This window comes from Ostrinia nubilalis, chromosome 3, assembly GCF_963855985.1.
Source record: "Ostrinia nubilalis chromosome 3, ilOstNubi1.1, whole genome shotgun sequence".
Taxonomy (NCBI): Eukaryota; Metazoa; Arthropoda; class Insecta; order Lepidoptera; family Crambidae; genus Ostrinia; species Ostrinia nubilalis.
The window spans coordinates 13,191,010-13,206,692 of record NC_087090.1 but is presented as its reverse complement, the minus strand read 5'-3'; the positions used below and the strand labels follow the sequence as shown (position 1 = coordinate 13,206,692).

The following is a 15,683-nucleotide window of genomic DNA, read 5'->3' as shown; positions in this document are numbered from 1 at the left end:
CATGTTTCACTTTTGAAGATAATCGGTAGGCAAAAATAGTCTAACTGACACGTCAAATTAAAAACAGTGTAATAATACGAAAACATAATTAATTCCCGTGTCAGTAGAATATAATGCTATAATCAGGTAAATAAGTAGACACTTCAAAATTTTAACATGGTAATTACTCGTAAAGCATGTGTTTTGTATACTCTTACTACAACTAGTGTAAGTGCCTACTACAGCTGCAAAATTGGCACCTCGGAAGCGCCTAAAGCCATGCCTATAATTGAGCCATATCACATAAAAAGTATACGCTCTTTTTGATATCAGTTACCGCAAAAGTTCTTAATTATCGTTAATAGCACCAACATCCTTGTAGCTGCCAGTAACAGCTCTTAAGGCACTTCACACATGTCGCGGCCCTCACCCACACGATTCGAATTAATGGGGCGGGTATGGTATGACTCTAATTGCTTGAAACAACCTTTCTATGAGACTTTTTTGCATTGAACCTCTATACCTAAGCAATTACAAAAGAATTGTTTACAATCGCCTTCCCCAAAGTTGCAATCACGTACCTAAAAGTACTTTCTTGGAAGACAACATAATATGAGCAAGGGGCATGCTGAAATACAGCCTACGTTCAGCCATCATCATATTGAAAGCTGAAAAACTCTACTACAATACATAGAAGTGTCCCTTTAGACTTAAGATGTAGCCTTTAAAAATTATGTCAGCTTAACTAGGTCTACCTTAAGAATGAAATAAAACATAGCCCCATTAATAAAGAATATGAATGTTAATATTTACGTAGTTCGCGTGCGTCCGCGAAGCCCGACATATGGCCGCGGTGTCAGGTGCGGGGGCACCTGTCTCTGTCTATAACGTCACAGTCTAGGGAATTTATTACAATTATTATCCTCATATCAGCGCATGTTTTTCGCTACTAAGCCTAGAGAAGATTTGAATCCACAAATGTAGAGTTTGCAAGACATCACGGTCTTGATGTTCATTTGTCAACTCAAGTATCAATCTGCTTTATAAGTTACATAAGTACAAACTTATTCCAAAATTAAATAAGGGTTCCTTGTCAGGACCACAGAACCCTAAAAAGAATTAGATTTTTCTAGAATTGAAAGATGAGAACACTCTCAAAACAGCATTCCTGTCCCTGTTCCTGTCTCCCTTTGGAAGTTCTAATTAAATATTGCAAGAAAAATAAATGACATTTTATAAAATGTTCATCTCCATCCATCCTTGTCAGAGTTGACCTGCCCTTGTGATTTGTTCACATTTATGGAAAATTACTTATCGCCATATAGGCAAAATTTTACATAACAATCTAGCCTCGCAACAACAAAGTTTCGCCATACTTTTCGCTGCAGTCGACGTGTAAGATAACTCGCACCACGGAGCGATTCAATTGTCGCGAACGAATTCATTTCACAAAACTCATCTTGCGGACGACGGGTGACGACACGACGCCGATGTCGGTTCGAACACGAAGCGGCATCGGTTCGAAATTTTTGTGTTTCTAATGAGTTAAAAATATTCCATCTAGACTCTAAAAGCCATTAATGCACAAAAAGCTTAAAGTTGCGAGTATTGAGCGCCAAGCTTTTTTTTAACTTCTTGACATATCTCCTGGTTTAAATTGTGACCGTCTTATGGATTCCGATCCATAATATACTATTTATGTAACCTACTTGTGTAATTAATACACAATAATTAAGTAATGTAATGTAAAAACATGCTAAAATTATAAAATGTTGAGAAAAACGTTCTATGAGGTGATGTTGAAGAAGTTGCTTTCCTAAACAATGAACTCTTTATCACCGCTTACATCCTGAAATAAGACAGTTTCAGGATTAAAGCTAAATAGAATTGTACACTAGAATAGAATAGAATAGAATATTTTTTATTGATGTAATACAATGTAACATTTTATATTGAAACCCTGGCTCCTAAACTAGTGTAAACTGTATTTCAGGAGCCAGTGTCTTCCCAATAGGTGAATACAGACAGTTGTTAATATATATTACACATCTTACACTGATAGGAAGAAAACTTAGTTTATCTCAACTTCAACCTAACATTTTATTTCTATTGTCTATTCCAGCGTTCGAGGTCCGAGGCGGCAACGTCGCCGACGCGTGCCCGGAAGCGTCACGGCCGCGTGAAGACCGGAAATGGGCAGGATGACCGGATCCTATCTCCGCTCCTACCTGCGGCCATGTTGTGACGTCACCCGCCCGCGCCCGCGCGCCTCGCTCACAATATATTGAGATTGTAACTAGATTTTGGAATCGTTGGAAAAATGGTCAAGAAAAATAACGTAATAGTTTTGGAATTTGTTTATTCTGTGTTGTAATATAAGCTGTTGTCTAAATTAAACTTTCTCCACATATTTTATCATTTTAGTTAAAATTAATTAAGACTTTCTTACTGCTTCGATGCTCCAAGGGAAGAAAGTAATTAGTAACAGGTAGTTCTTTAAAATACTCAATATTTGTCGTCGAATGTTCTCTTCAGTGTATATTCCTTCCATTTATTTTCATTGTTCTTATAGAAAATTAAAGTTATTGTGTATTAAAACTGCAGAAAAATCTTGAATCTTGAATCCAAGAAAGCCTGAAGTCACTATAAAACTTTCAGACAATCTATTTCATAAATCTCCCGTTTGTAAAACAAATGAGTTATTAATATGATGATGTAGAATTTAGACTTTACCATTACAATATTAGGTAGGTATAGCTTGTTATAAACCTAAGTACATAACAATGGGATACTTATGCTCTACCTTCCATGGGGTGGGGCTTACGTGAAAAATGGAAAATATTAAAATGCCTTACAGACAAGTTTCCACCGTAGTTTGTCGAAGAAGCATCCACCTGTTATCATTGCGGAGTGTATAATTGTTGGCAATTTCACGTTTCCATTCAGCCCTGAATGGCAGCCATTAGCAGAACTCGCGCCCTCTACAGCTAATAAGTGCATTTTGCTCTACAAGAATTCTTAGTGGCGTTTTAATGCCGTAGTTTTTCAAAATGGACGCCGTCGACTCCATTGTGCCCGATTGTGGTTATTAAGCAATTATGTTAATTAATAAAGTGCGAAACACCGGATTTTTAACTGTTAATTACCTATGTAGAGCTTTTCAGTGCCTGGGTGGGTTACTGAAAATTGCCTGAAAAAAACTGAGTGCTTTAAATTTTAATTACTTTTCTACTAACCATTAACTACGCGTAACTAATTACATATCTGCTGTACCTACTTGTAGATAGATAGATAGATAGATATTTATTTGCATCATAATAATGTAACATAGGATAGATAATTGTAATGGCACAACTGCCCATTCTTCGATTAATAATGGTACAAAAATATATATTCAAATAAATCTGACTATGCAGGGCTTGGATTGATGATGAATAAAGATAAATCTATTGGTAGTCACATAATTCGTTTATTAAACCTCTAAAACTTCTGTTATGGGTTCGAATCCCAACCGGGACAAGTAAATAGTAAAATGTAAAAAAACTTGTATACCTACTTAAATCGTACAAAGTACAAACGTACCTAGTCAGTTAGATCAATTCTGTGATCAATCAATTTAGGTTTTTTTTTAATCTCCAGCCGTAATTACCGGAGTTTGGTTATAATCAATTTAGGTAGTCACCGCAAACCTGCAATAACGACTGAAAGAAAATGCTTAATATCCAAATCTTCAATTGGCAAAAAGAGAAGGGTACCTACCTACATACGAGTATAACTAAATCGACTAACAGCTTGGTTTTGTATAGTGGCAGTTGTGTAAAAACACGTTCGCTGCTGACCGACCCCGCAGAAATAAAAGTAGGTAGCCCTGACAGGTCGGCTTTCCCGCCCACCGCTTGCGGTTTTCCGACCTCTCCCATCCGTCTACCAGATGGCACAGGGGACAACTCTGCAACCCAATTTTTGTATTTTCGACTATATCTGTTGCTTTCGCTCATAGCAGCATCTTGGTAAGTGTAAGAAAGATGGATAGAGCCCAATATGTTTGATAGATGTCGGACGTCGGAATAGCTCCTCAATGAACGCCGATCACGAATTTATATTAATTTAAGTATTTACCTTTTGAAACATAGCCAATTACAATAATAACGCACTAAATTACAAGTTGGGTGCAAGTAGTACATGAAGTAGTATCTGAAAATCATTAATTAAGTTTTGTTTATTCATAGTAATAAAATACAAACCGATACGTAGGTACTCAGCGTAAGCATAGAATAAGCTTCATAAATAAAATATAATTAGTTATAAATCTCAGAATTAGATAACAATAAAAAAAGCTTGGGACTAGATCTTCTAGATATAAATGTCGCAGGCAAATTGTATGATTCCGCATTTTACAAACGGCGTCGTCAGTTTACAAACGCTCGCTGTTCTATGAAAAGCCGAAGGCAAATTGGCGACTCGTTCAATTGATAAAATTTCGACTATGATTGTTGCAATAGGGTGACCATCAAAAAACACATGTTGGACTAATCAGACTTAATTTCAGAAATCAGGTAGGTATCTATTCAGGTAAGACAAACCTAAAATACTAGCTACTAGAGATGAGACGTATTTACTAGAACAGATCCACACACTAGGTATTTTACAGTACTAAGTGGCACCTATTCCAATTTTTAAAATACTTGATCCACCTAGTATTTTTTAAATTACACGATTTCCGACCCTACCATTAAAGTAATAGAGGTTATTATTGCATAATCCGTAGTCGTCCACCTAGTATTTTTTAAATTACACGATTTCCGACCCTACCATCAAAGTAATAGAGGTTATTATTGCATAATCCGTAGTCGTGTATTACGCGCACCGCGTATTTCTCGCTAAGCTTATGTGCGAACGTAGAGATTCACTCCGTCTCTGTCTGACAAACAAATTTGAGCGCAGGCAGGTGTGAGATAGGAATAGCCTGTTGAAGTATGAAGGGAGGATATCAATAAATCAACAGCCAGCAAAAACATTATTATTCAATTTCAAATTGCATTATTAATACTACGGTTGTATCTTTTCAAAGAAAATTGTATTTTAAAGTCATAATATAATACGTGGATCAGTCCGCACTAGTCGCGTCAAGTATGGTAAATTACTACGTACTAGGTGGAATAGGTATTTGGATCAAGTATTAATAAATACTTGGAATAGGTGCACCTAGTATCAAATTTACCTAGTATAACCCATCTCTACTAGCTACTCCTAAAGTAATTAAAATATTTTCGTAATAAAAACAACACTAAACTAATTTAAACTATTGACGTACCTATAGGTAGGTACATAAAACTATGACATAAAATAAGTTTCGATAGTCAGTCCTTAAATTAAGTCTTACATTTTAATTATACCTAGAAGAAGTCTAGAAGACAACACAATATGTTTTTAAACCAATAATATTCTGCAGCAGTCCTCCACCAGTCCGAGCACCAGATTCCATTGTCACCTTAGCGTTTTTTACGTGCCGGATAACCTCAAAAACTATTTCATTTTTCCATAGCTTTTTCACTGCTCCTATTTGTGAATCCTAAAATATTTGTAATTCACTAAGTATAATAAATGTCTTTTTTTGTGAAAAGTCCTTTGAATACGTAGAATTTGCACTGTTTTCTGTATCACAACACCACGACTCGACGCCATTTTTCTTGTTTTGATTAGCAGCGCCTCGTGTGGTTAGAAAAAGAACTAAATACTTCAATTTGCCGCGGCATTTTGTAAACAGCAATTGAATTGGCTATCAAATGTTTTGGCATATTATAAAGTGCCCAGGCAATTTACATTTTGCCTTCGGCATTTCATAGAGCAGCGAGCGTTTGTGAACTGACGACGCCGTTTGTAAAATGCATAATCATACAATTTGCCTGCGACATAAACATCGGCAATTTTAGGCAAGTTTAAAAATACTAATAAGCTTATTCAAAAGTAGGTGCCTAGGTAGATTCAACTATTTGTCCCACTTGCAATATAATTCGCATATTCTCCTTGATACCAATTTGCGTAGACATTCCTCCAGCCGCAATTAGTTGGCAAGTTGTGTATATTAAGTAATTGCCAATTGTGCGGTCCCAATTATAGTTGCCGCTCCTTTGTGCAATGTTGTTGCTCGAATTTCTTCATATTCCAACGTATCCTGACAATGCACGGTCAGAGTAAGTCACGACTGGATACCCTGAGGGCATCCACCTGTGTTCCCTAAAGTGGAAATGTGGAAACACTTCTTATTTTTAATAATTTGTCGTTATTACGGGAGCGTGATCGTGAGCCTCAAAGGAGCCGCCTTCAATGCGTAGTTTTGAAAGCTAAATAACAAGACATTAATATCTGAATGCTCGACAGTCATACATCATGCAGGATGCTTGCAAACGATTCCAAGAAATACTATTGGAATTTTTATTTATTACTAAGCTTTTACTCGTGTTTTCATCAGCTGGTTGTCACAAAAGGACTACAGAGAACTTCGCTTGGATAGGTACTTTATATTCCTTAAAAGTAAATCTACCCTTTTATGGATAATTTCATTTCATTATCTATCGGATCAGCAGTTCCAGTAAAGGCTTCTAAGAATTCTTAATCGCTAAATTTTTACTTCTTTATAATAATACAGATTTAAGTTCGATGGAAAATTTCGGGATCGCAGTAGGTAGATAAAGGTAATAAATCTTTTGAAAATAAACACGTATAGGTACTAAGATAAATTATTTATTAAAATAATTCATAGAAATATCACAATAACGTATCTGTATCTGGTGTATCAATTACTTCGGAGTTGGCAGACACTTGCTGGGGGTCCAGAAGTTTCCTCTCAAGCTTCACGACTTCACTCCTTACTAGAATGCTGACGTACATCTGCGTAACTGTAAGGGGTTAAAGAATAAAAGTAAGTAAAACTGTAAAATAAGAGTAAGTAAAAATGGGCACGGCACATAGTTCGTAGAGCTGATGGCCGTTGGGGCAGAAAAGTTCTCGAGTGTGCCACCCACTAGGTGGACCGACAACTTGGTGAAGGTCGCAGGTAGTGCCTGGATGCGGGCAGCCGGACCGGTCGTTAAAGAAATGCTTGGAGGAGGCCTTTGTTCAGCAGTGGACGTCTTTTGGCTGAAACGACCGAACAAAAAGTCGAGGTAAAAAGGATACACAATACTCGAAATTGGAACTCGCGACAGTTATTGACCAACGGTGTCGGTGTTGGTGTCGGAATAACCGAATCGAGATAGAAAATAACGCAGGTTCGAACCCCGCCGAGCTAGACTACTTATTGTGGTGAAACCAGCTATACCTAACACCAACATATTCAGGATTTTATATAATTACTTAAACAAGTATTGTTGTTATCAAATGTAGTTTGTTATGAGCTCTATTGCAGCGTTAAGGACGCCCTTCTCTGACCAACTTATAACATTTCTAAAACTATGCAAACATAAGTAATCTTTATCTAAAATAAATGTACCTAAATGATAAAATTAACTCACCTACAGCCGTCAGTCCAGCACAAACGTCCGCATACTGTTTTCGGGACAGCAAGACAATCAAAGGCACAAGCGCGGCCACGATAGTCAGCACCGCGTAATGGTTGTAGAGACGCAACATTGATATATCTTTCTGAAATATCAAAGAATCATTGGTAAGTATTGATGTGATTATGTGATGAACAGCAGTTCGTTATGGTGACAGAATTCTTCGAACTTTGGGGTTAATTACCAACTCTACACTAGAGACTGGACACACGTGTGTCCAGTTGGTGAAACTCAACATTAATTAAATCACTTTTATGTGTCTGTCAATTAAGTAGGTATGCGTTAAATTCGTGCCGTGTCCAGATGACGAAATATATTAGTGATATTAATTTTGAGTTTTGCCAACTGAACACACGTGTGTCCATCTCTTGTGTCGAAATTGTAAATAACCCGAACTTTGCAACTAGATAAGTAGAAACATCCTGCCTGCCTACACAAAGTATCTCCACTGTAAAAAATGACTGATAATGACGCTTATTTTATATAAAAAAATATTGAATTGTACCTGACACCCGCCAACCAGCAGTAGAATGTTGAGTATGACGCCCATTCCCAGTATGCTGTACAGCACGGTCGCCGTAATGACTTCCAGCGAGGAGCCATCAGTCAACGTGGAGCGCTTCACTTCTGTCGCCACCACGAGGCACGCTACGGCTAGCAGGGAGAGCAGCTGGAACATAAAGTAGGTACCTAATTCTAACAATCAACTAACAAACTAAGTAACTTGTAATAAGTACACCCAATAGTGATGAAACAAACGCTGGCCACATTGAAAATTTCGACGGATTCATCCAGTGTCTAAGTAGGAACTCAGATGGAAGAGCAGTCACCCGGAAAGCGAAAGATCGTGGGTTTGATTCTCACTTTAGACAGTTCGATTCAAGTTTAACAGACGTTGAACGTAACGGGTGTTAAAAGAAATGTCAGACATAATTTTGGACTTAGAGACATAGACCGTAGAAAACATTACAGTACCTCAAGCACAAAAAACTTTCGACTTCGAATCGCCATCGAAAGATTTAGTATCAAAGAAAACTTAAACAGTGCCCCTGTGAACGTGATGTAAAGTTCACTTACTTATGTGAGAAATGGTAGCACGAAACCAATCGTCACATTATCGAATTGGAAGGCTGGCGAACGATATTCGAGTCGAGTTTGTCGTGGTAGGTAGAGGTAGGCTTCTCTTTCGAGCTCCATTTTCTTTTATCACACCAGAGGTAAGAGAGTTAAGGGCACAATCATGTCAGGTTTATGAGTATGTGAGCCCTCCAAAGCATAGAATCGTACTTGTATTTGTGGCAATCAATTTTATTAAATTAACTGCAATACCTACTCATCAAACTAGGAGCAATCACACAGTGATTTTACATTAGCTGTCTATATGCTACTGAGTTGGTTAAATATTATAATATTGAAGATAATGAATAATTGTATAAAACTTACAACATTAATAAGTCCAAATACCACAATCCCATAGCGGAGTGGTAAACAGCAACAGCACCTTTTGACCTCAGGCACTTTTACGTGCATTTTATAAGTGATTCACAAAACACACTAACGCGCACTAACAACACTTATTGTCCACTTAGCAAATGATTAAACAATCATAAATAATACTGGCAGGGACAGACACAGTTATTTACAAAGATAATTCCAGTAACCCCGATAGGTACAATGTCAAGGGTGCATTGACTTGGCATCACAAGATTTATTCAAGCGCATTCTTAATAATCTAGACTAGACAGTCAAACATACTTATTACGTGATTTACAATGTTGTGGAAATAATATAACGTGATTTAGCTTGTATGTAAAAGTAATGTTGGATAAACAGCCATTTTAAAAATTGATATCTGAAAGTTATCTGTAACTCAATTTCGGTTAATTTCCAACTTACAGGAACGATTCATAGTAAAGCTTATGCTGAGTGGGGTCTCTTGCTCTTGGCTGTGGGCTGAGGCTGTGGGCATCTTACTTGTGAATGGGTGACACAGGACACTGCTCAGTTTACTCTTGTTTTTATTTTTTCTTCCTTTATTATGTGCCACTGTCATGTTTATGTAATTGCCTGCATTTGATGTGATGTCCATTGTAATAAATGTATCTTTCTTTCTTTCAAAAGTTCATGATATTTGTCTAAAGTACCGGTACGTGACAATGCTATCCTGCAAAAAACGGGATGTCTCCGTGGGAACAAGCCCTCACACTTGCATAGTGATTTTTTAATAAAAAACTGAACTCCATCTTAACAATTCAAAATTAATTTAACCGATTTGCAATGTCAATAATATTCCTGCAGTCTCTATTACTTAGTTAAGAGCAAACACTCAGTTACTGGCGGGAAACAGATGGTAATTGAACGAAAAATAAACAAATACACCGAAGGGGATAATAATCGGACCGTGCTGAGGGTCCGATACTGGGTGGCGCAATTATACAATAACTCCAATGAGCAATCATTTACTTTGTAAATTAAATGTCCCACGGAACACCGATGGATGCTAATATTTTATTTTTGATCGATAATCGTTATTAGGTAATTGTTTTTACATGGGTTATGCAATAAATTAGTCACTGAGGATTTCTTGGGCTGATAATGGAGGTTTAACCCTCCAACTAAAATCGTGGCTGCACTGATTTTCAGCGAGCGCCTTGGGCACTTGGGCATGCTGCTTAACTAAGTATATTATAAACTTATTTACTTATACAGGGTGGAATTTTGTAATGCCACCTGGAGGGAAAGTACCTACTCTTAATACTGTAGATAGAAAATTTTACTGAAGGAAAACATTCCTTAATTTTTTGAAAGAAAGAGTTCGAACTGCATTCGAAGATTTTCGAATTCTTTTCGATAATTTACTACCACACCATACAATTTTCTGTGCCCAATTAAAATAGGTAATTTAAGATTTCATTGTGTTCCTTTCATTTAATTTATCAAGTTTGTTAGAGATATTTCATCCTTATACTTAACCCTAACGATCGATGCTATAAAAATACAGGGTGTAATTTTTAACAGATTTTAGTTGGTTCGATTCTCGGGTGTGGCAAGCAATTTTTGGAAATCTTTGAATGCAGTTCTATTTTTTTTTTTCAAAAATAAATGAATGTTTCCTTTGAGAAAAAATTTTTATCTACAATATTATGAGTACTTTCCCTCCAGAAGGCATTACAAAATTCCACCCTGTATAACTACTTACACACACGTGTTTTAACAATAACGTTCACACGAACATCCTGTTCGCAGTGTCCCGCAAATCAGTTCAAAGTGATCAGTTAAAAAATTTATGTAATTCGACTTTCTAACACTCATAAAATAATTGTGTGTTCATACGACAGGCCAGTTTTGCGGGATCCTGCATTACTGGATCCCGCACACTGAACTGAATTCTATTGCTGTAGGAGCCCCTGACTTGTCCAATAATGTAAAAGTGAATGTGAAAGAGCCTTCATGTCTAGTTCTAAATAATCAATAAATGCAGCCATAATTATTAAGGAGATAATGGTATTCATGATTTAAAAAAAATCCTAGTCAAGGTTAGAAATGAAAAATGGTTAAAACTAAAGTGGCCAAATTACATTTGCCTAAACCATAAATGTCTTTGCCTATCTGACATTTAAAAACTTAAGTTTTAGTAATCTGTGCACCGCTGGTCTTTTCGTGCAGTTTGGAATCTAATTTTTATTCTGATTTATTTACTTTCAACAAAGACACTAAAGTTAGATTAAAACACACATAAATCCTACAATTTGAGGTAAATGCACAAACGCTATCTAACATTCTAGTAAAAGCAAAAGTTACTAAAATTTTTGAGGTTAGGTAACATACCGTGCATTATTTTACGAGTATTTACGTAATTATTTAGTTAAATAGTAGTTAACTATGCAAATGCCTTTTATTTATTGAATGCTGAAGCGAAACTGTTAGTTTTTGAGATGATTCAATATTATGTGAAATGTTGTAAGAATAGGCCAATACTGGTGCTAACCTCAGTTATCAGTTCAGTTTCGTATAAGAATCTTATAACATTTTCCAGATATGGCAGCGCAGTTGTTTAACCGTATTGGCCAGGTTGGTTTGGGTGTGGCGTTAGTTGGTGGAGTAGTGAACTCTGCATTATACAATGGTAAGCATATCCTATGTGTATAACACAAAACCCACATAGTTTTAGTTACCAAGAGAAATAATGTAAAGGAATTTATTAAATAACACTTATTGTTGGATACAACTTTAGTTTTAGTTGTGCATTTGTGAATAAGCTACATTAAAAGAATAAGAACATTCAAATAATGTAAGATGTTTCATCAAAATACAAATATGATTTCACCAATTTATAACCATTATTATTGTAAATTTTACTCATCATATAAAAAATGTGCATATTACAGTTGATGGAGGTCACAGAGCTGTCATCTTCGATAGATTTGCTGGTGTCAAGAACCTCGTAGTGGGAGAAGGCACCCACTTCTTCATCCCATGGGTGCAAAAGCCCATCATTTTTGACATCCGATCCAGACCCAGAAATGTGCCAACCGTGACTGGTAGCAAAGGTACATAACAATTTACACAGTATATTTTATTAAAAAATTGTAAAAACAAGTGAATTTGTTGAGTCACCTTGGATCATACAGCAAAGGGAAAGACAAACTGTATCTACTAGTAACCATAATCATCTTATAAGAAACTATGTCAAATCTAATGTCTTGTTTTTTTTATTCCAGATCTTCAGAATGTGAACATCACTCTCCGTATCCTATTCAGACCTGTACCTGATCAGCTGCCCAGAATCTACACCATTCTGGGTATTGACTACGATGAAAGAGTTCTTCCATCAATCACATCTGAAGTTTTAAAAGCAGTAGTAGCACAGTTTGATGCTGGAGAACTTATCACACAGAGAGAGGTCAGTAATATTCATTTACTGAACAAAACGTTTGATTAAAAATACATTAAGTATATTATTATTCTAAAATCATGTCTTTCTTTTTCAGGTTGTCTCACAAAAAGTGAATGAAAGTCTGACGGAGAGAGCAGGCCAGTTCGGTTTGATTTTAGATGACATTTCAATCACACATCTGACTTTCGGCAAGGAGTTCACACAGGCTGTAGAGTTGAAACAAGTGGCACAGCAGGAAGCCGAAAAAGCGAGATTCCTTGTAGAGAAAGCCGAACAACAGAAAAAAGCCGCCGTTATCGCTGCTGAGGGTGACGCCCAGGCGGCAGTATTACTTGCCAAGTCTTTCGGTCAGGCTGGTGAAGGTTTAGTCGAGCTGCGTCGTATTGAAGCCGCAGAGGACATAGCCTACCAACTATCGAAGTCTCGCAATGTTACTTACCTACCACAAGGCCAAAATGTTCTCTTAAACCTCCCAACTCAAAACTAAGTTTGAAATCATCTCTATGAAGTTGACACAACTTCGCAGCAGTGTTCTAAGGTTACAAGGGTTGGTTGGTTGGTCTGTACAATTGCATTTGTATTTACTTACACAAAATAATATTTAAGTATGTTGCATTTTGAGAGACTAATGCTGGTTCCACCAATAGTTTGTAGTCATTAATTTAGTTAATATGAAAAATTGTAATTATCCATTAAACTATACTTTTGTTGACCTTTGTTTTTTAGTAACCAGTCTACATAATAGACCTCATAAAATTCTTAAAACATAATGTGGGTTCTATAGGAAAGGGAAGTTCTATGAAATTTAAAACATGAAAGTCCAAAATTAACTTTATTTGTATACTTTTCACATAATATTATTGTAACAAAACTTAAACTTTACAAAAATCAAGTTAATATAATATTAACCCTTTTTTATGGCAGAGAAACATTGATTTCTAGATTGTAACTTTAGTCTGATAATAATCAAGAGCAATATTTGAGAAGATAAGACCTGTATTACTTAAAACTTTAATCCAGCTAATCTCAAACATCATTCTTGAACTATCAGATAATTTATTAGATCATAATAAGAAAATCCATACTCAAGATTGAACTAGAGCATCTCATTTAAACACAAGCTTAATAATTATTTTTGAAATGTGATTTCCACTTACTCTTCATTTTGATCTGTTTCATTTACATCTTCAAACTTATCTAATGCATATCTTTCATTAATTTTACCTTCAGATGAAGAAGAAGGCTGTTGATCGTCATTTTCTAACGGAAATTCATTCTTTACCTTTCTGCAAAAAACATTTTCTTTTATGCAAGTTTCTTTTATATATTCAACTTCAGAAATATTTAAACCATGTGGCATCATTAGCTTATGTAAATCTGAATTTTCCTTGAAATTCTTTATTAGATTATCAACTTCTTTTTTGAATTCATCACTTATGTCTTTTTTAGTCAATGCTGCTCTTTCAATTACTTTTGCTCGATTGCACATTTCCTGTGACTTCTTGAGTAGCTGTAATTCATCCAAAACATTGTGTTTGTTTTTGTCGGAGGCCAATTGGAGAGCTTTTTTTAATCTTTTCTCAGCACAATCAAACTGACCAATCATTCTTAATGCTTTAGCATTTATAAAAAGAACTTTAGGATTGTTCCAAAGCTTGTTCAACCTTCTCAGCTCATTGCAAGCCGAACAAGCTTTCAATGGCTGTTTAGTCTGATTATAGCACAATGCTAGATTTATGTACGATTTTACTAGTAGCTTTTCTTGTAATTTTTCCTCATTTTCGTCAGCCAAGCGACATTTGTGAAGTAGGTTTACTGCTTTTCTAAATACGCTTATGGCTGCTGAATAATTGTTAATTTTGTACAATGACCACCCTGAGGAAAGTAATAATCTAACTTCACGATCAACTCGACGAAACATGTTGGGCTCTGAGAAGTCTATAGGTCTGAAAAATAACATGTTTCATTATTATAATTTTCTCTTGCCTTTTAAATATTATATTATAGCATTCATAACTATCACTTACGCCTCCTTAGGTGTAATAATGCTTTTAACAAGTTTTATATAAAAGACAGAGCTGGCTTTTGCTTTGATTCGTGGAGGAATACCCATTTCTCCATACATAAGATGGTGCGTGAAGAGAAATATGGACACTTCACCAACTAACATAGACTTGATAGCAATTTGTAAACCAGGTAATAAACCATTTTCTTTCAAATCTACAACCTAAAAAAACGAATATAACTAAGTAAATAATCAATTAGCGATAATTTGATAGACATTATTGATTTCATACAAACCAAAGGTTTATGAAGGCTTCGTGCATCAAATGCTTCACACTCATTTTCCCAGTACCCCGAAAAGGCAACTGAGACTGTATTACCATCGTGCAATGGTATGCCACCTCCTTCTTCGATAATTTTCTTTTTAACATGACCATCTTCATCAATTGACTTCAAAGTCTTCTCCAATTCTTTGAAATCTTTCACAGGTTGCCCAATGAAGTCAATATGCTTAGCTCTTGGTTGGTCTGGATCTGTATATGGCTCAGCCTCATCATATACTTCATTTATGTGAATTACTGAACCAGTAGTCATAAGTTCTCTAGAAAAAATAAAAGAGGGTAGGGCTAATGTTTTGTCGAAGAAACAAACACAATAATGTTCACCGCAGCTAGTACCTCAAATCTATGCCATCTTCCAATGGAACCGTAGTTGGTTTTTCCTCCATTTTTAATAGTAATTTCATTCACAAACAAATAATAATTCGAGTTTTTTACTTGTTTTGCAGAGCGCAACAAAATCGAATAAACACGAATAGACCATGAAAGTTTTTGACAGTTTGGTTTTGACAATTGACATTGACATCTATCGTTCGTTCAGGAAAGAAGAAGAAGAACAATTTATTAAAGATGTATCCATTATAGCTTCGAGCAAATTACTTTTTATTTTTTATGGAAATGCTTTAATCTAGTAGATTTTAGGTAGGTAGGCCCAGGCCCCTCTAACCCACTGGGCACTTTGGGCACGTGCCCAGGGCCCCGCGATCGAGGGGGCCCCCAGTGTTACCAACTCTCAAAAATATTTATCCCTAAAGTTGTGTCAAAACCCCCTAAAATCGCCTTAATTATAAATTTAAAAATATGTACCTATTTAAAGAGTCAAAAAAACCCTAAAAAATCCCATCTCACTTATTTACCCCCTAAATCTGGGGGGAAAACCCCTAAGTTGGTAACACTGGGGGCCCC

General features: G+C 36.0%; 3 protein-coding genes across 3 annotated transcripts; 1 reads left to right on the top strand and 2 right to left on the bottom strand.

Moving 5' to 3' along the window:
* Positions 1 to 6,703: 6,703 nt before the first annotated feature.
* LOC135088349 (uncharacterized) lies at positions 6,704 to 9,264 on the bottom strand. Its single transcript, XM_063983197.1, has 4 exons — positions 8,982 to 9,264; positions 8,044 to 8,208; positions 7,494 to 7,623; positions 6,704 to 6,878 (listed from the first exon to the last, which is right to left on the bottom strand). The coding sequence occupies exons 1-4, from the start codon at positions 9,066 to 9,068 to the stop codon at positions 6,748 to 6,750; spliced, it is 513 nt and encodes a 170-aa protein (XP_063839267.1). The 5' UTR covers positions 9,069 to 9,264; the 3' UTR covers positions 6,704 to 6,747.
* Positions 9,265 to 11,159: 1,895 nt separating this feature from the next.
* LOC135087996 (prohibitin 1) lies at positions 11,160 to 13,147 on the top strand. The gene is made up of 5 exons (XM_063982870.1): positions 11,160 to 11,292; positions 11,575 to 11,664; positions 11,927 to 12,088; positions 12,260 to 12,441; positions 12,530 to 13,147. Exons 2-5 carry the CDS (start codon positions 11,577 to 11,579, stop codon positions 12,920 to 12,922), a joined length of 825 nt encoding a protein of 274 aa, XP_063838940.1. The 5' UTR covers positions 11,160 to 11,292; positions 11,575 to 11,576; the 3' UTR covers positions 12,923 to 13,147.
* Positions 13,148 to 13,248: 101 nt separating this feature from the next.
* Positions 13,249 to 15,281, bottom strand: LOC135087994 (inactive peptidyl-prolyl cis-trans isomerase shutdown-like). Its single transcript, XM_063982868.1, has 4 exons — positions 15,117 to 15,281; positions 14,737 to 15,040; positions 14,463 to 14,662; positions 13,249 to 14,381 (listed from the first exon to the last, which is right to left on the bottom strand). The coding sequence occupies exons 1-4, from the start codon at positions 15,182 to 15,184 to the stop codon at positions 13,589 to 13,591; spliced, it is 1,365 nt and encodes a 454-aa protein (XP_063838938.1). The 5' UTR covers positions 15,185 to 15,281; the 3' UTR covers positions 13,249 to 13,588.
* Positions 15,282 to 15,683: the final 402 nt, after the last annotated feature.

Coding starts and splice junctions, on each gene's coding strand:
- LOC135088349 (XM_063983197.1), bottom strand. CDS start 9,068: ATGCACGTAAAAGTGCCTGAGGTCAAAAGGTGCTGTTGCTGTTTACCA. Junction 7,624..8,043: donor TGCTGGTTGGCGGGTGTCAG/GTACAATTCAAT, acceptor TTGATATTTCAG/AAAGATATATCAATGTTGCG. Junction 6,879..7,493: donor TGCTGGACTGACGGCTGTAG/GTGAGTTAATTT, acceptor AACCCCTTACAG/TTACGCAGATGTACGTCAGC.
- LOC135087996 (XM_063982870.1), top strand. CDS start 11,577: ATGGCAGCGCAGTTGTTTAACCGTATTGGCCAGGTTGGTTTGGGTGTG. Junction 11,665..11,926: donor GAACTCTGCATTATACAATG/GTAAGCATATCC, acceptor TGCATATTACAG/TTGATGGAGGTCACAGAGCT. Junction 12,442..12,529: donor AACTTATCACACAGAGAGAG/GTCAGTAATATT, acceptor TTTCTTTTTCAG/GTTGTCTCACAAAAAGTGAA.
- LOC135087994 (XM_063982868.1), bottom strand. CDS start 15,184: ATGAAATTACTATTAAAAATGGAGGAAAAACCAACTACGGTTCCATTG. Junction 15,041..15,116: donor GAAGATGGCATAGATTTGAG/GTACTAGCTGCG, acceptor TATTTTTTCTAG/AGAACTTATGACTACTGGTT. Junction 14,382..14,462: donor ATTATTACACCTAAGGAGGC/GTAAGTGATAGT, acceptor GTTATTTTTCAG/ACCTATAGACTTCTCAGAGC.